The sequence below is a fragment of the Conger conger genome, chromosome 13, assembly GCF_963514075.1.
Source record: "Conger conger chromosome 13, fConCon1.1, whole genome shotgun sequence".
Lineage (NCBI taxonomy): Eukaryota > Metazoa > Chordata > Actinopteri > Anguilliformes > Congridae > Conger > Conger conger.
Genome location: NC_083772.1, coordinates 33,751,519 through 33,771,443, shown reverse-complemented (window position 1 = coordinate 33,771,443; position 19,925 = coordinate 33,751,519). Strand labels below are relative to the sequence as shown.

Sequence of the window (19,925 nt, the reverse complement as noted above, 5' to 3'; positions counted from 1 at the left end):
AACCTATTTCAACCTAAAACGTAATTGTAACTTGAGAGTTTGCTTAAGTACTTGTTTTCCATCAATTGTAATTGGAAAAAAATCTTCAGTCTGGGAAGTGAAGGAGCAGCCTGAAAAGTGTCTTCAGTCTGCTCTTGAAGGTGGTCAAAGTTTCATCACTTTCATTATTTCATTATTGTGGAGGCTACTGATATTACAACCCTATTGTCCGATGCAGTAGACCACAAAATGACTGAAACTTTTCAAAATAGAAAATTAGTTCAGATTTTAGACCCAAAAATTTGAAAGAGAAGAGCAACTCATATTTTTCTCAGCTGGAACATAAAGCCTGTCTGTGATGGTTGAGATGGATTAACAGCAGGGGGCAGGATTTGGCAGCTCCATACACACTACTTTTCTTCCTGGTAGAGATAAGCCTTGGGCTCATTCCAATCGCTTATTTTTCTCCACGCTTCTTTTCCTGACAAGAAAGTGATTGAGGTCTGCCATCATTAAGGACATTCCAACCCCTTCACTGTTCCTTCCAGAAGTTGGAAGTAGAAGTTATGAGCAAGAAAACATCAGCGCATCCTTTGTGGAGGTGTTTTCAGAAACCCTGACATGAATGATCGACCTGTGGATACACCTCTCCCCATGTGCCACGTCTGTAACACAGCGTTGAACTGACGTTTGAAAGAGCGGGGACACATTCACCTAATTCACGTTTTCTTCCCCCAGCATAATTAATTTTTCTTGCCACTTTTCTTATCCTCTCTCGATGGGTGGAGCTAGGAGTAAATAATAAAATAAAAAAGCAAGAAAAAGAAAAAAGAGAAATGAATGAGATTGGAATGAGCCCTTTGTGATTTTTCTGAGAGGACTATCACCATGGCTCATGCCAAATACTCTGGCCAGTGATGGACGTGTGAAGAACCAGACAGAACCATCTGGATCTTTTATTTTTTCCCAATGCAGTGTTTTTGCAGTCTCTCGGTTCTTATAATGTATTATGAAGACCACAGACATTTCACATTCACATTTAATTTACATATAATTTTAATATAAACCTTAATTTAACGTGTCCAGCCCAAAATTTTGTTCTAATTAATATCTTACTTTAAACCAGCGTGCACAGGGGACGTGCTAATTACGTCATTATTGATCCCGAGGAGACAACCTTCATGATTGACTTTCCCAGAGGATTGTTTGTAGTTTGTTTTTAATGATTGAGCAGTTTGTTGTATTGGATAGGGCTTAGGGTGCACATAACAGTATGGAGTACCAAGCTGTTCCTGGAGATGATGCCTGTTAGAATTTTCCAGAAGGGCTTCTTTCTTTGGTCTGTGATTCTTGCTGGTGGTTTTAACTTTTAGTAAGGTTGACTGCAGTAACACGGTTTTAACTGGGTCTTATGTAACATTTACATTACATTACATTATTGGCATTTGGCGGACGTTCTTATCCAGAGCATACAGTTGATGAGACTAAGCAGGAGACAATCCTCCCCTGGAGCAATGCAGGGTTAAGGGCCTTGCTCAAGGGCCCAACGGCTTTGCGGATCTTATTGTGGCTACACCGGGATTATGCGTGTCCCAGTCCTTTACCTTAACCACTACGCTACAGGCCGCCCTACATATCCGCCCAAAAACCTTTCATGATGCATCATTTGTCAACAACATCCTTGCATAAGCATTCATTAATATTAATATTTCTTCCACCTCAGTGCTTCTGGTTTTCACAGGACGTGTATGACTTTAGTGTCATAATGCTAATCGCTAGGCGTAGAGTCATAATTGCCGGCCATAAACGTCTGCGATTTGGAAATGGATAATGATGCATTTTACAAGCATTATTATGGCATGCCTGACACCTACTTTATGGATTTTATATTAATGGAGATACTCCACCCACATTTAAGAAAAAGACTCAAAGGTTAGTGTTGCAATCTGTGATTCATGACAATGTCTTGATCTTGGAATCAGGTTTGTATGCACTTAATGACAGTATATTCTGCAAATTAATGGTTTGTGCTCGCATCTTTTGAAGAAATAAAAATCGCCCTTTCTCTCTCACAGATACAAATGCCCCTATAGCAATGTTGTCTTTCTAACTAATGTTCATGGCAACAACTCAACCACCACACCCCCCCAAACCCAGTCATCCACTCAGTCATGACTCAAGGAACAGTGAAAAAGAAAATGAGTGCTGACATAAGATGATTTACCACTTCCTCTTCCTCAAATTACAGAGATCTCAGCATGTGTGCTCTGTCAGTAGAGAAAAGTCAGGTGTCTTGGTTCACCTGTATTACAGACACTTGCTAGCCAAAGGGTCAAATCCTGCATTTTCAATTGTGGCAGTGTCCCATTAACACCAAGACTGAAGTGAGGATTACAGGAAGACCGATAGCAGGTTCAGTGCTACTTCAGCCCAGGAACAGTCATCTGCACTTCACGTTTCTCAGTTCGTTAGCCCTAGCTGTGGTCAGTTAAATGTAATTACAATGATCGTGTCACGCACTTAACATCAGACTCACCTCACTGCTAATTTCTTGTATGGAAAGCTGGTCCCCCACCCCCAGTAGGTGAAATTAGTTCACCTAGCGTAAACTGCCAAAAACTCATCAATTGGTAGTGCATTCTTTCAAAAACCCAACAACAAAGGACTGTTCATTTGGAGTATGGAGATAAAATGTATGAAAATGTCAATGTCAAAATGGTGCATCACACTCATACCTTGTGCTGCATACAAACTCACTTCAGAAATCAGTCAGGAGAGAAACAGAATTGCCCATGTACACGTTACCCTGGTTTACAGTAAAGGAACTAGAATAAATAGTGATTAAATGTACCTAAAAATGACTTCACGCTAAAATCAGAAAATCCTCTGAAAATAGGCACCATTCATGTGTTCTTTTTAAATCGAGATATATTCAGCAAAGACCCATGAATCAGCCTTTTTTTTTTTTTTTGGAATCACTGTGAATAACTCCTCCGCTGGACTCCTACGCAAGGCTACAATGGCACAATAAATACCCTTGCTGTTCTATAAAGAGCCTACGAGTTACTATAAATATTGAAGCGTTTTTAGAGCTGGACTCAGAAGTAGCAGCGGATGAGCTATGAATAAAACGGCGGGGGTGGGGTACAGTTACGAAACAAACGGGCCACTACAACGCGCCCACCCGGGCTGATGCAGGTCAGAGACGGCCCCGCTCAAACGGTGTCCGCTGAGATTAACGGCAGTCCCACCGGTGAATCACCGCCATTAACTTCATGTCAAATAAGAGTCATGTTTTGTATCATGTCTGTGACCTATCAACATCAAGAGTATTTTCAGGTTGTCCTACCACTCCTCCACACTCCTCCACTCACACTCTCCCACTCCACACTCCTCCACTCCACACTCCTCCACACTTCCCCACTCCACACTGCTGGATTATCTTGTTGAGAACGTTTGAGAAGCACTAGGCTGAAGCAGGACTTCTTGTTAATGTTTTTGGAGTGTCCTGTTCCTGTTGACCTTGCCCTACGTATAAGGATGAGCCTGACTCGAAAAGGCAAAGCACAGAACATTTTACAAGAAGGACAAGACCACCGTTCATGAATGCAGACAGAATGCAGGGTTTGAATAAACCTTTCTTATTTATGTCTCAAACAGCAAGTTAGCTTATGTGTGGTCAACATCAATGATGGCAAATATGCAAATGTGGAACTCTAATGAATGGTGTTTTTTTCAGTTGAGGGTGATATGATACAAACATCATGATACTGTAACATGTTCACTAACCTTAATTTCAGCATCATAACTGTTATTCATAAATATTGCTATAATACTTTTGTACGGCATATACTGACTGACCAAAAAAAAAGAAAGAAAGTAAAATAATAAAATATTCTGTGAAGAAACTAAGAAGGTCCAAACGCCACATGGTGGGTCTGAAACCGGAACCTTCTGAAGGGACTTTGGTTTTGTACCTTAATAAAATTGGGTCTACTTAGTTCCAAAAGGGATACCAAAAACAAAACAAAAATAATAAAACAAAAAAAATAAAAATAAAAAAACAGAACAAACCAAAAATATATATATTTGCAATTCTTAAATTAAGGGAAAAATTAAAAGGCACAGCACTACCACAATGAACACGTTATTTCTTGTGTCTTGAATTGAGCAAATTCAAGAATCTCTAAAAACCTAATTTATACAAAGCACAAACGAACAATCACCGATACGAAAGTCTCTCTGGTCTTGCTCTGAAAAATCCCGAGTTCGACGTGTCTATTCTTAAAGGAAAAGACGAAACCAAACCAAATGAAAGAGTTAACGGTGTCCCTTCTGTTGTGTCTCTGCAGAACCGCCAAACCAGAATCTTCATCCCGGCTGGCTCCTCCTCTGCCTCATTCATTTTTACTTCCTTGAAAAAGTGCTCTAGTACAAGAAATTCTCCTGACATTGACGTCCACCTTGCCTTCCTTCTCTTACGACCGACATAATACAGTACAATTTATTTTCAGCATCCTATTTCTTCAGAAAAAAAAGTAGCGTTACGAATTTAGTCAGCGATGTATTATTACGTTTCAAGTAGATTTTTAATAAGTGCTGTAAGAAAAAGAAAACCCTTCTTCAATCGCTTTGCCGTGAGAAAAGGAGTCGGCTAGTCTTCTGAATCCAGTGTCAAGTGACTTAGCCTTTGTGTTCCTCCGAAATCTAAATCTCACTTGACAATTTTTAGGTTACTTTAGGTCACTTGACAATCTTTAGGTTACAAAAAAAAAAAAAAAAAAATTCCTTCAGAAACCGCAAGGCTTCTTTCAGTTCCAGATGAATAATATTGCTTCAATATTGCCACACCAACAAAATCCAAGGACAGTCAGTGCACCTATCGCGCAAGTGTGCGTTGTTTCGTTTATTGTTCATATGAAATGTCACATCCACAAAGGAATTTGTGAGCCAAGTCTCTGTCCTATGTTAATATAAAAAACAAAACAAAAAGAAACAACAACAAACACACGTGTTGCTGTTTGTGCTCTTGGGAAGGAGCTGGCGTCTCTCCGAGCCTGACGCCTGCAGCCTTTCAGTGTGGGCTCACAGCTCCGAGGCTGGTCATGTGACACGTAGACACATCTACACACCCACAGAGGCCGACACACGGGCGCGCCGTTGGCCACGTAGCTCCGGGGCCCCGGGAACAGTGCCGGTAGGTACAGCGGGGTTGGAAACAGGGAGGTAGGGAGGGTTTCGGTAGAAAGTTCTTGAGGTTCTTGATGACCAAAATAGTATTAATGATACCATTATCTCAAAACGTCTCTCGACCACTTCCTGCGCCCGGCCCTCCGCCCTCGCACGCATGCTCCTCCCCCTGACCCCGCTCAAAGCTAATACTGCTTCTCCCAGAATGCCTCGCTCAGTTCACCAGTACGAAGCCGTGCTGAGAGTCCACCGTCTCCATCATCTCGCCCTCCAGGAAGGGGCTGTGGAGGTCGGGCAGGGCCAGGCTCTCGTACCCGGTTCCGGGGCCCTCCGCCTGGCCTACGGGGGGCGGCTGGCCGGGGTCCAGGGGGTACTGGTACTGCTCGGGACACAGGGCGTCGGCTGAGTGGGACAGGGTCAGGTCGCAGACGGGGTAGCCCATGTTCTCCGGGCCCAGGCTGTGCGGGTGGGCGGGGGGCACGTGCGGGGCGGGGTGCAGGAGGTGGGGGTAGTGACCCGGGTACGGCTCGTAGATCAGGGCCTCCGCCCCGGGCTCCATGAGGGGCCCCAGGCCCGGGGCCAGGCCGAAAGGAGGCGACGGCTGGGGGCCGGGGGCCGTCGCCGTGGTGATGACGCCCTGCAGAGGGAAGGGTCCGCGTGGTCCTGGGGGCCCATGGGAGGGGGGTGGGGGAAGGAGCCCTCGGCGATCTGCATCTGGTTGAAGTACGCATGCAGCTGAGGCTGCTTCTGAAGGAACATCCGCTTCTGCTGCAGCCTAGAGAGAGAGAGAGAGAGAGAGAGAGAGAGAGAGAGAGAGAGAGAGAGAGAGAGAGAGAGAGAGAGAGAGAGAGAGAGAGAGAGAGAGAGAGAGAGAGAGAGAGAGAGAGAGAGAGAGAGAGAGAGAGAGAGAGAGAGAGAGAGAGAGAGAGAGAGAGAGAGAGAGAGAGACTGTAAATATAACAACAACCTTTCATGTAGTTTACTACAGCAGAATTTACACAGGAACATAGAGGACCATAAAGTATATAATAGAGTAAACTAAACTGATTTGGCTGAATGGAGTGTCACTGGAGTCGTGATTAGGGAGGAGGGGGTTCGTGTTGGTTGGGCCTAGGGCATGGGGGGCTGCACATAGGGCATATAAAGGGTTGTGCATAGGGGGCAAGGGAGTAGGGCATAGGGGCCATGGCGTAGGGATTACATAGGGGCATACGTGGTTGACCATAGGGGATTGCCCATAGGGGATATGGCATAGGGGGTTGCACATGGGGCATATAAAGGGCTGTGCATAGGGGCTAGAGCGAAGGGGCTAGGGCGTAGGGCATAGAGGCTAGGGCGTAGAGCATAGGGGCTAGGTGTAGGGCATAGGGGGTAGGGCGCAGGGGCTAGGGCGTAGGGGCTAGGGCGTAGGGCATAGGGACCATGGCGTAGGGATTACATAGGGGCATACGTGCTTGACCATAGGGGATTGCCCATAGGGGATATGGCATAGGGGGTTGCACATGGGGGCATATAAAGGGCTGCGCATAGGGTCTAGAGCGAAGGGGCTAGGGCGTAGGGCATAGAGGCTAGGGTGTAGGGCATAGGGGCTAGGGCGTAGGGGCTAGGGCGTAGGGGCTAGGGCGTAGGGGGTTGCACGTAGGGCATACGGGGTTGCACGTATAAGGGATTACACGTAAGGGCGTAGAGGGTAGGGGGTCGCGTGTATAAGGAGTTGCACGGATAAGGGATTGCACGTATAAGGGGCTGCCCATAGGCCCTAGAGCGTAGGGCATAGGTTGTAGGTGGTTGCGCGTAGGGGCTAGACGTAGGGGCTAGGGCATAGGGGTTGCGCGTTAGGCATAGGGGGTTGTGCGTTGCGTGTATAAGGATTACATGTAGGGCGTAGAGGGTAGAGGGCTGCGTGTATAAGGGGTTGCCCATAGGCCCTAGAGCGTAGGGCATAGGTTGTAGGTGGTTGTGCGTAGGGGCTAGGGCCTAGGGGGTTGCACATAGGGCATATAAAGGGTTGCGCATATGGTCTAGGGCATAGGGGCTCGGGCGTAGGGGTTAGGGCATAATAGGGTGTAGGGCGTAGGGGGTTGCGCGTTAGGCATAGGAGGTTGCGCCTAGGGCATAAGGGGTTGCATGTCGGGGCTAGGGTGTAGGGCATAGGGGCCAGGGCGTAGGAGGTTGCGCTTAGGGCATACGGGGTTGTGCATGGGGGTAGGGCAGGAGAGGGAGAGAACGTGGTAGAATAAGGAGAGAAAGAGAGATTTGTAAATATAACTTTCATGTTGTATTTACAGTATTATTTATTTTGTCACAGGAACTAAGAGGACCATAAGCATACAATATCATAAACTGACAGATCTTGCCTGAATGGAGGTGAAACTGCACTGAGCGAAACAGGTCAGAGTGTCAGTGAGGAACAGGTACCGTCAGACAGGGGTAGTGAGTATGGGGTAGGGAGTAGGGCATAATGGATAGGGAGTAGGAGGCAGGACATAGGGGTTAGGGGGTAGGAGGCAGGGCAGAGGGGTAGGGAGCAGGAGGCAGGGCAGAGGGGGTAGGTAGTAGGGGGTAGGGAGTAGGAGCAGGGCAGAGGGGGTAGGGAGTAGGGGGGTAGGGAGTAGGAGGCGGGTAGGGAGTAGGAGGCAGGGCAGAGGGGGTAGGGAGTGGGGGGTAGAGAGTAGGAGGCAGGGCAGAGGGGGTAGGGAGTAGGGGGTAGGGAGTAGGAGGCAGGGCAGAGGGGGGTAGGGGGTAAGAGGCAGGGCAGAGGGGGGTAGGGAGTAGGAGGGCAGGGCAGAGGGGGTAGGGAGTGGGGGGTAGGGAGTAGGAGGCAGGGCAGAGGGGGTAGGGGGTAGGAGGCAGGGCAGAGGGGGTAGGGAGTAGGAGGCAGGGCAGAGGGGGTAGGGAGTGGGGGGTAGGGAGTAGGAGGCAGGGCAGAGGGGGTAGGGGGTAGGAGGCAGGGCAGAGGGGGTAGGGAGTAGGAGGCAGGGCAGAGGGGGTAGGGGGGTAGGTAGGGCGTCCTCGTACCTGTGCTCCTGTAGCTGCTGCTCCAGGGTGCGGGGGGGGCTCCTTACAGAACATCTGGCAGCTGCTGGGGGGGCTGACCATGAGGCTGGCCTTCGTGTGGAGACAGGAGGGCGTGTGGAGTCACGAGGGGGCGTGCGGCAGGGGAACAGGCTTCCTGGGCCGTCTTAGGGGGAGGGACAGTGTAGTATGATGGCTAGAAAAGCTGCTTGCTATTTGGGAGTTACATTGTCTGGTTTTTTGCTCTTTTTCTGCTACTCTGTAACACTCTTTGCGACAGTTTTCTGTAGAAAGCACTGCAGTGAGTCTGACCTGCAGGTGGGAATACTGCTGTTCCCATGAACAAGGTCTAAAACGGTCTGCAACTAAAAGAAAAAGTGTCTGTCTTACCACACGTTTTTAATTTTTTTATTATTATTATTATTTTTTAATCACAAGTAGAAAATATTAGCTTGTTTTAAGTGTACTGTTTGCTTGACAAATGTTCTTATACCAAATTGTGAAATTAATGAAAACAGTCTTACCTCACTGGTAATATTTTTGTCTTAATTAGCGAAAAAAAAAAAAGTCTCAATATATGTACTAAAATACTTGTTGAGATCAACAAGTTAATGAGAGGGCACCTTTACACCCCCTTCCTCATTCGACACAGGACGGTGAGAGACGAGACTGAGCAGTGGGGGATTGGAGGTGTGTGCCGTTACCTGCATTCTGTGGGACAGGTACTGGGTCTCCAGGCTCTGCCTCCTGGACAGCAACGGGGTGTGGGCGCCGGCCGAAAATACTGCTAAGCCGTCCTGGTGCTGCCTTCTTCGCCCTGAGAACGGAACGCACCGACTCTGAGCGACACGCACACGGACCGCACGGCCGCAGCAAGGGCCCTGCCAGGGCCGGAGTGAGACCGGGGTCAAACTGTCATAGGTACTGGTTTTGTATTTCTGTGCTCGATTAATCGCGCCTGGCGCAGTCGAGCCAGCCGAGAGGATCGGAAGGTGGGGCCTGCACTTTTCTCAGAGCATTTCATAGGTTCCGATCCACCAGACAAGCTCAGCAAAGCGCAGGAAAGTATTTGAACGTAACTGACCCAGGACTGGTTGGGAGTGAATGGTAGAGGACGGGCAGAATGAGTCTGCAGCTGTGGAATGAGGTGTGCTGTGTTGGGGTCGGAGCGAGGGTCCGGAGCACCGGGGGCGTGCCGGGGGCCAGTTCGGCGATGGCCCCGGTGACGAGATAACAGAGCTCCCCGCGCACAGAGCGGCTCTTTGTCTCACAGGATGGCGTGTGACGCGGGATGCGCTGTTATGCAAGGCGGCGGTGACTGCTCTGCTGGCCCCTGGCCCTGGAGGGGGGGGGGGGGGGAGGGTGAATAGGGGCCGGGGCCACCAGTCTCCGCCGTGAACGGCGTTACCTCAGCAGCAGCTGCGCTCAGCGAGGGCCAGGAATGCTGGGAAAACACCCCACGCCCGGCAGGGCTTCTACTGTTACCACGCCAGCGTGCGTGAGACGGGTCTGTGTGCGCAACGTGCCGCGTGTGTGCGCTCGTGTGTCGGGTCGAGCACTTTGAAGATTGATGTGCGCTAACTGGAAAAATTATCTACCAATTTCACACATTAGGGTGCATCGCGGAAAAAAATGTTAGCTTCACTGCCAAAGAATACCGATTTAACGAGCGTTTAAGTCTTGTAATAAGACTTAAGTTTTTTTTTTTTTCTTCTCTCAAGTGGAAAATATTAGCGTTTCAAGTTACTGATAGCTGAACAAGTCAATATTCATACCCCACTGGCAAACCTTGAATGAGTGAAACTGTCTTACCCCACTGGCAATATTTTAGTTAAATACATTTTAAGCCTCAATATAATTCTTGTTGAGACTGTGCACTGCAAAAAAAAAAAAAAAAGAAAGTAAAAAAAAAATGAGCCAGTCTTAACAAGCATCATGGTTGTATATAGAGACTTAAAATTACTATTTGCTAAATGAGACAAAAAATAAATGTCAATGAGGTGAGAATTTGACTCATTTCAAGGTTTGCCAATGGGGTGAGAATTTCACTTGTCACGCAAATAGTAACTTAAAACAAGCTAATATGTTCTACAAGAGAAAAAAAATGTTACTAGACTAAAAAGGCTTTTTAAGACTGCCACCCTTTGCAGTGTGCTTCTCCCAAGCGGAGCCGGTCCTGGTGTTTGGGGGTGTGTGCCGGGGTGCTGACCTGCAGCAGGGGTCCAGGAAGTCGTACAGGTGGGCGTGCGCGTCAGGAGGGTAGAGCGCCGGGTCCTGATCGGAGCCCATCTGCTCGTACAGCATCTGTGCTTTGTTCAGCTCCAGTATGCCTTTGGTCCGGGCCAGGTTCTGCAAGTGCTGCCTGAACGCCACCAACCCTGAACACGGGAAACATTACATTACATTACATTACATTTTTGGCATTTGGCAGACGCTCTTATCCAGAGCGACATGCAGTTGATTTTACACAAAGCAGGAGACAATCCTCCCCTGGAGCAATGCAGGGTTAAGGGCCTTGCTCAAGGGCCCAACGGCTGTTATTGGATCTTATTGTGGCTACACCGGGATTAGAACCACCGACCGTGTGTGTCCCAGTCCTTTACCTTAACCACTATGCTACAGGCCGCCCCACAGACCGTACCAAACAATGAGCGAGTGACCTGATGCTAGACACTGCATGGACACTGTGTGCATTTGTCCTTTTGTGACTGTGTGCAAGTTGTGTGTGTGTGTGTATGCATGTGTGAGTTTGTGTGTGTTTCTGTGTGTGTGTGTGTGTGGTGTGTATATGAGTTTGTGTGTGTGCGTGTACGGTGTGTATACGAGTTTGTGTGTGTGTGTGTGTGTTTGTGTGTGTGTGCACGCGTGGTGTGTATATGAGTGTGTGTAGCGTGTATATGATCTTGTGTGTGTGAGTGTGTGCGCGCGGTGTGTATATGTGTGCGTGCGGTGTGTATATGGGTGTGCGGTTGCGTGCGGTGTGTATAGAAGTGTGTGTGTGTGTGTGTGCGTGTGGTGTGTATAGAAGCGTGTGTGTGTGTGGCGTGTATAGAACCGATGTGTGTGCGTGTGGTGTGTATAGAAGCGCGTGTGTGCGTGTGGTGTGTATAGAAGCGTGTGTGTGTGTGCGCCTGTTTGTCAGTAAAGACCTCGTATCCTCATCAGGATGTGTAATGCTTCCGCTTTAGAAGCGTGTGACTTGTTCCCAATTCTGATTCTGAATCATGGGAACTATTTAAAGAACAGACAGGATCGAGGCCTCCAGCACAGGGCTGACTCACAGCATGCTGGAAAAAGCACTAGAATAGGATTCAGAGTCTCTCCACTCCCAGCTTATAGACAAGAGAGCAGGCCAGAAATACCTCCACTTATTCTTTTTTAGCTCAAGGAGGAGAGTAATTACACAGGATGCAGGATAGAGAATCAAACAGGAATACGTGGGCCCACTCTTCAGAACAACACAGGCTGCCATGAGTCACCAGAGAGAGTGGGGGAGAGGGAGATACGCGCTTTCTTCTACAATGTGAAAAACGGACAAATAAAAGCGCTCGGTGAAAACAAACATATTCAGCTTACTATTTACAGCGCAGCCAGCGTAGCATGCCACAGCAGCTGGTCTGAATGCAAATGTGAGAACAACGTGTTTTCCCCAAACGCCCGAACGAATGCGCTCGAGCCGTTCCGTTACGAGCGCAGAGTCCAGATCAGACCCCTGATGGAAGATGACGAGGCCGAGGAAGCAGGCCCGCAGAGAGGAAGAGTCCCAAAGAGAGGGGGGAGGGGTGATTTTGTTTCTGATAATTGTACACAGTTTATTCAATCTTTTTCTTATTTCATTTTTAGATTTAGAATTATTTTTGCATTGAGCTCTTCTACAATATGTACATGGTTTGACGCTACGCACGTACGCACATGAGCTGAAATTAAAATGTCAAAGCGAGAGGGAGGGACTGTCTGTTGTTCTGTACCAAGTCTGCTCGGCCCTGACCGCCGCCAATAGAGCACTTTCAAACTGAATTACAAAGACAGGCAAGGCAAGGGGAGACCGAGAGAAAGAAAAGAGATGGAGAGATACAGCAAAAGAGATAGATGGAGAGAGACAGAGTGAGGAGAGAAAGACAGGAAAAGAGGATGAGAGAGACAGAGTGAAAGAGAGAGAAAGAAGGAGAGACAGAAAGAGAGAGGAGGGGAGAGAGAAAGAGAGAGACAGAGAGAGAAGGAGAGAGACAGAAGGAGAGACGGAGAGACAGAGAGAGAGGAGAGAGAAAGAAGGAAAGAGACAAAGTGAGGAGAGACAGAGCAAAAGAGATAGAGGAGAGAGGAAAGGAGAGAGGAAGAGAGAGAGAGGGAGAGAGAGGGAGAGAGAGGAAAAGAGAGAGGAGAGAAGAAGAGAGGGAGAGGGGGAGAGAGGGAGAGAGGGAAGGAGTGAGTGAGAGAGAGAGAAAGAGAGAGGGAGAGAGAGAGAGAGAGAGAGAGAGAGGGAGAGGGAGAGAAGAAGAGAGGGGGAGAGAGAGAGAGAGAGAGGGAGAGAGGGAGAGGGAGGGAGAGAAAGAGAGAGGGAGAGAGAGACGGAGAGAGAGAGAGAGAGGGAGAGAGGGAAAGAGAGAGAGAGAGGGAGAGAGGGAAGGCCCACCCTGGGTGAGGGAGGTGTCGGAGGCTCTGCGTCCCTCGCGGAAGCTGATGGGGGAGCGGTTGTGGGCCTCCCTCCTCTGGGCGGTGAGCGCGTGCATGGCGGGGTTGGCGGGCTTCAGGCTGATGAAGGGGGGGGTCACGTGGGCCGCAGAGGGGTCCTCCAGCAGGCTGAGGTCACTGTGCATGGAGGCCAGGTCGTACTCCGAGTCCACACTGCCCAGCGAGGGGTTGTGGGCCATCCCAAACTGCTTCCCTGCGACCGCGCGGGGACAACAACTCAGTGAGCACCTCCACTAAAAGACTCACCACAACAACCGCACCAACCACAACAACCGCACCAACCGCACCAACCACAACAACCGCACCAACCACAACAACCGCACCAACCACAATAACCGCACCAACCACAACAACCGCACCAACCACAACAACCGCACCAACCACAACCTGGTGGGAATGCTGGTGGGATGTAGAACTTTCGTGAGGAAAGTATCATTTTCATCGTAAATTTACTTTCATACAAAAGTGCATTTTGGGACTAATACAGATGCACAATGTTCTGGAGTTGCTGGACTGTAGGAGAAGACCCAAACTCAAAACGCCTACTTCTCCACCCAAACTCCCAGGGACAATCGCACAGCTTAGTTGCAGGGTAAAGTTTCAAGGCCAGTTTATCGTCCAGCAACTGACGACATGCAATGGATGTCACTGGTCACAGCAACATTTGGTTCATACACTGGACGACAGGAGTACATTTATACATGTGCTAAGGACAACGACCACAGTCAATTTTGGCTATAAACCCGTTTTGACCAGTCAGTGATAGCAACGCGCTAGGCTACCTGTGCCGGTCATGACCCCGGGCTGGTTGGAGACCTCGGAGAGCGTGTGTCTGCGCTGGCCGAACCGGCCCATCTGGAAGGCGGAGAAGACCTGGGAGGGGTCGTCCTCCATTTCGGGCTCCTCCGTCTCGATGCCCTCGTCGATGGAGGTCTCCATCATGTTGCTGGGCGAGGAGGTGCTGGTTTTGCGTATGATGGCGGGGGGGAGGGGGTCCAGGAGGCAGCCGGTGACCTGGAAGCAGAGAGGCCGGTCAGCTGAGCCAGCTCACAGGAATGGTGCTAATCGCCAACGCCAACTGGACCCTGTTAGCATTCTCAAACTGCAAGCGTACACATCCATCCATTATCTAACCAGCTTATTCTTGGTCAGGGTCATGGGGTAGACCATATCCCAGCATGCACTGCACAACAGGCAAGAACACACCCTGGTCAGGCTGCCAATCCAACGTAGGGGGCACACACTGTTATTCCTAGAGGTAATTTAGACTCTATTAATCCAACCTGCATGTCTTTGGACTGTGGGAGGAAATGACTACATACAGAAAATATTCCAAATTATAAAGCCTTAAATATAAAAATATAAATGCAATATAACCATGTTTAATTTATGTTGGGTGCTTTTGAGCCTGGGCGGGGGGTCCTGGATGAGAATGTGTTGAAATAGCCTGCAGTAGAGTGAATCACTAGCTTGCAGGTGAGTGTATCAGCAGAGTGAGTCAGTCTTAAAGCTGTGGGTCCAGACTGCACTGGCCAAAAATACCATGTTCGCTGATCACAAGGTGCTGCACGCTTCACACAAACCCCCCCGCCCCCCCCCAACCTATAATCAGGCCCCGCACCAGGCTGCGCTAGGAAAAATAAAATACCCATCAGCAACGTCAAAATGCATCAGGAAGGTCAACCTGATTCCACCGTTTCCACATTCCGAGTCTTTTAACGATAAAAGAGGACCTTTTTGTTCCAGCACTTCCTCGCTGGAAGAACGCACTGACTGCACTTGCTCAGGAATATTTTTCTCTTTTTTAAAACTATAATTATACAGTATTATGGTTGGATCGAATATGAGACCTTGCACAAGTGACCCTGCCCCTTGGAAGTATTATTTCATGGACAGCACTTCCAGACCACCCAAACATCATACGTCAACCCATTGACAATATTAAACGCTACTTTTAAGATAAACAACCGATATTTTTCGTGAGTAGAGCCTTTTATGGTCCGCTGCAAACCAGAACAAAATCTGCCTTACATCTTCTGCGTACTCGTAAATGTAATTAAACTAAATGAGGGCTTTAGTACTTGCAAGCACCAAAAGCTCAGTCGATGATAGATTAAAGCTTTTTCAGATTCAGAGCATGCCGAATCCACTTTTATTGTTCATTATTTTTTTATTCAAAGCGCTTGCGCCAAAACCGTTCCGGATATGTCGATGTTTTTGCCAAATATGAAAATGAAAACATTTGATGCGAGATGTACTTGCAGTGGTCAGCTTCCTGCTGGGAGTATTAATGAGGGAGAGTGAGGCCTGCTGGGCTGTAATAATTGCCCTTTGTGGGCTGTGTCTGCCCCCGGAGCGCAGCGTTGGGAACCTCGCTCAGGGCCGGAGGAGCTGCACAAACACGCCTCGGGTTCCTCACACAGGAGGACGGGAGGGGGCTGGAATGTGGGGGACAGGAAGTGTGTTTTGGCCGAGAGGCCAGCCTGACTTCCACTCACATGCACACGCACACGCACGCACACACAGACACACACACACACACGCACACGCACGCACGCACACAGACACACACACACAGATACAGACACACACACACACGCACAGATACAGACACACACGCACACGCACGCACACAGACACACGCACACGGACGGATACAGACACACACGCACACGGACGGATACATACACACACGCACACGCACAGACACGCACAGATACAGACACACACGCACACGCACAGACAGGCACACACACGCACAGATACAGACACACACGCACACGCACGCACACAGACACGGACGGATACAGACACACGCACACGGACGGATACATACACACACGCACACGGACGGATACATACACACACGCACACGCACAGACACGCACACACACGCACAGATACAGACACACACGCACACGCACGCACACAGACACACACACACGCACAGATACACACGCACAGATACAGACACACACGCACACGCACAGATACAGACACACACGCACGGACACAGACACACACACGCACAGATACAGACACACACGCACACGGACGGATACAGACACACACGCACACGGACGGATACAGACACAGATACAGACACACACTGTCTGACTTCCATTCACACGCACACGCACGGATACACACGCACACGGACACGGACACACGCACGGATACAGACACACACGCACACGGACATACGCACGGATACGGATACAGACACACGCGCACACGGACACACGCACAGACACGCACAGATACAGACACACGCACACGGACACACGCAGACACGCACAGATAGACCCACGCACAGATACAGACACACAGATACAGACAGACACAAGCACGGATACAGACACACACACACGCACACGCACACATGCACAGATAGACACATGCACAGATACAGAAACACACTTTCAGATACACACAGATACAGACATAAACTTTCAGGCGCGCGCGCACACACACACACACCCACTCGCACACTCAGTCCTGACTAACAGGGCTCATTCGGCTGACCTGGCTCAGGGGCAAACAGTCTGTGAGCAGCGGTTTGTGAAATCCCCTAATCTACGTGTCCTTAGCAACGCACAGTGTGCCAGAAAGCCTGTTACCCCCCCCCCCATATCCCACAGGGGAGAGCAGGTGAACCCCAGCAGGCTGAACCCCCCCTCCTCTTACATAACAGCCCGTTCACAGAGATCTCGCGAAAAAAATAGCTCGTGACACGGACGCCTCCTCACAGTGACCACACCAGCGTGGTCCACTTCCGCACACCCGTTTCCCCTCTGACAGGCTTTCGCAAAGGACCCCACACACACGCGCGCACACACACACACTTTAGACCCCCTTTACCGCTGGCCCTCACAGCCCTGTACTCTTACATAAGACAGCATCCATCCTTCCCCTCTCTGAAACAGGCCCGCCTGACCTCCAGGAGTAATGCACCGCACAGCTGTCGGAACAGTCCGGAAGGACGGCCAGTGGAAAGTGTGATGGTAATAATCAGGCCTTCTTAGACAGGCTGGAGGAGAGGGGGGGGGAGGGAGGGAGGGAGTGAGTGAAATGCAGATGCTGGGGCCTGATAGCGAGGGTGTGAGGGTGTGTGTGTGCGGGGAGTGGGGTGTGCTGGGAAACACTGGCGTTGGGTGTGCGTGTGTGTGTGTGTGTGTGTGTGTGTGTGTGTGTGTGTGTGGGAGCACGTTATGCAACCGAAGCAGCGTGCAGCGAGGCTCAGTCCGCCTGACCAAACCCTCACCCGGGGAAGGCCACGCACGCCGTGGACCTCCCTCCTCCCGCCCTGCCAAGCGCCAGGGTTAGGCAGGGAGAGAAGGAGGGTGTGCTGTCCCTCAGTAGCAGAACACAATTTAACGGCATTACAGCCTATCTTACCATTTGTAACTTGCAAGGTAACCCTTTTTAGAATGTTTTCCAGAAGCCAGTGTTCTAGAGCTCCAGTACTTTCAATTACCAGTAGTGATTGTGACATCAGCATTAGAATGTTCAGTTAAGAACATTCTGATCACATATTTGTGATGTCACACCTTAGAGGGTTAATCAGTGATCAGTGTTCTGGCAGACTGTGGTCGTGATGACTACTTTGGACAGCCATGCAGTCGAGACAAATGACTGCCTAACCAGCCCACTCAAACCCCCCCTCCCCCCGGAGTTGGCATCTGTTCTCTGTGTCTGTCAGCACGGTTTTTTAACGGAGGCGTCCCAAGGGTGGGGGGCGTGAATGAGACGGCCATTCCCCCCCCCCCACCCCCCCACCCTCCACCCCCCCGCCTTGCCTCAGGGAAACTGTTATCTAACAGCAGCCAAGAGCCTGAGAGACCAGCAGCCGGTTATGACACAGAGCCATCTGAGTGTGTGTGTGATCATGTGTGTGCATGGCTGATGAAGCACGAGTGTGTGTTCATGTGTGTTTGTGCGTGTGTATATGTGTGTGGTTGTTCCTGCATGCATGTGTGCAATGGTCGTTCATGTATGTGTGTTTGTGTGTGTGTGTGTGTATCAGTGGGCGTGCACATGCTTATTCAGTCCCTGTGCTTGACTCATCCCCAGCAGCCTGTGACTACTCCATTCTCCCACTTCCCATGCCCCCCTATCTCTGGTCCCATCCACACCAAGAACCGTAACTACATCGATAACTATAAACACTAGAGCTATAACTATAAACACTACAGCGATAACTATGAACACTACAGCGATAACTGAACACTACAGCTATAACTATTAACCCTACAGCGATAACCATGAACACGACAGCTATAACTATAAACACTACAGCGATAACTATGAACACTACAGCGGTAACTATGAACACTACAGCGATAACTATGAACACTACAGCTATAACTATGAACACTACAGCGATAACTATGAACACTACAGCGGTAACTATGAACACTACAGCGATAACTATGAACACTACAGCGATAACTATGAACACTACAGCGATAACTATAAACACTACAGCTATAACTATAAACACTACAGCGATAACTATGAACACTACAGCTATAACTATGAACACTACAGCGATAACTATGAACACTGCAGCGATAACTATGAACACTACAGCTGATGAAGCATGAGTGTGTGTTCATGTGTGTTTGTGCGTGTGTATATGTGTGTGGTTGTTCCTGCGTGCATGTGTGCGTATGGTCGTTCATGTATGCACGTGTGTGTTTGTGTGTGTGTGTGTGTGTGTGTGTGTGTACTGTACATTCATCAGTGGGCGTGCACATGCTTATTCAGTCCCTGTGCTTGACTCATCCCCAGCAGCCTGTGACTACTCCATTCTCCCACTTCCCATGCCCCCCTCTCTCTGGTCCCATCCACACCAAGAACCGTAACTACAGCGATAACTATAAACACTAGAGCTATAACTATAAACACTAGAGCTATAACTATAAACACTAGAGCTATAACTATAAACACTACAGCGATAACTATGAACACTACAGCGATAACTATGAACACTACAGCTATAACTATAAACACTACAGCGATAACTATGAACACTACAGCTATAACTATGAACACTACAGCGATAACTATAAACACTACAGCTATAACTATAAACACTACAGTGATAAATATAAACACTACAGCTATAACTATAAACACTACAGCGATAACTATGAACACTACAGCTATAACTATGAACACGACAGCTATAACTATAAACACTACAGCGATAACTATGAACACTACAGCTATAACTATAAACACTACAGCGATAACTATGAACACTACAGCGATAACTATGAACACTACAGCTATAACTATAAACACTACAGCGATAACTATGAACACTACAGCTATAACTATAAAGACTACAGCGATAACTATAAACACTACAGCGATAACTATGAACACTACAGCTATAACTATAAACACTACAGCGATAACTATGAACACTACAGCTATAACTATAAACACTACAGCGATAACTATGAACACTACAGCGATAACTATGAACACTACAGCTATAACTATAAACACTACAGCTATAACTATGAACACTACAGCGATAACTATGAACACCACAGCTATAACTATAAACACTACAGCGATAACTATGAACACTACAGCTATAACTATAAACACTACAGCGATAACTATGAACACTACAGCTATAAATATAAACACTACAGCTATAACTATAAACACTACAGCGATAACTATGAACACTACAGCTATAACTATGAACACGACAGCTATAACTATAAACACTACAGCGATAACTATGAACACTACAGCTATAACTATAAACACTACAGCGATAACTATGAACACTACAGCGATAACTATGAACACTACAGCTATAACTATAAACACTACAGCGATAACTATGAACACTACAGCTATAACTATAAAGACTACAGCGATAACTATAAACACTACAGCGATAACTATGAACACTACAGCTATAACTATAAACACTACAGCGATAACTATGAACACTACAGCTATAACTATAAACACTACAGCGATAACTATGAACACTACAGCGATAACTATGAACACTACAG

The 19,925-nt window shown here is 48.4% G+C and overlaps 1 protein-coding gene across 1 annotated transcript in view; it reads right to left on the bottom strand.

Moving 5' to 3' along the window:
- Positions 1 to 3,604: 3,604 nt before the first annotated feature.
- Positions 3,605 to 19,925, bottom strand: part of sik2b (salt-inducible kinase 2b) — a 49,934-nt gene continuing 33,613 nt past the window's right edge. The window contains 8 exon segments of the mRNA XM_061216995.1: positions 3,605 to 5,769; positions 5,772 to 5,944; positions 8,188 to 8,225; positions 8,227 to 8,277; positions 8,883 to 8,991; positions 10,382 to 10,562; positions 12,818 to 13,069; positions 13,659 to 13,890. Of these exon segments, the coding sequence (XP_061072979.1) occupies positions 5,384 to 5,769; positions 5,772 to 5,944; positions 8,188 to 8,225; positions 8,227 to 8,277; positions 8,883 to 8,991; positions 10,382 to 10,562; positions 12,818 to 13,069; positions 13,659 to 13,890 (1,422 nt within the window). The 3' untranslated portion in view covers positions 3,605 to 5,383.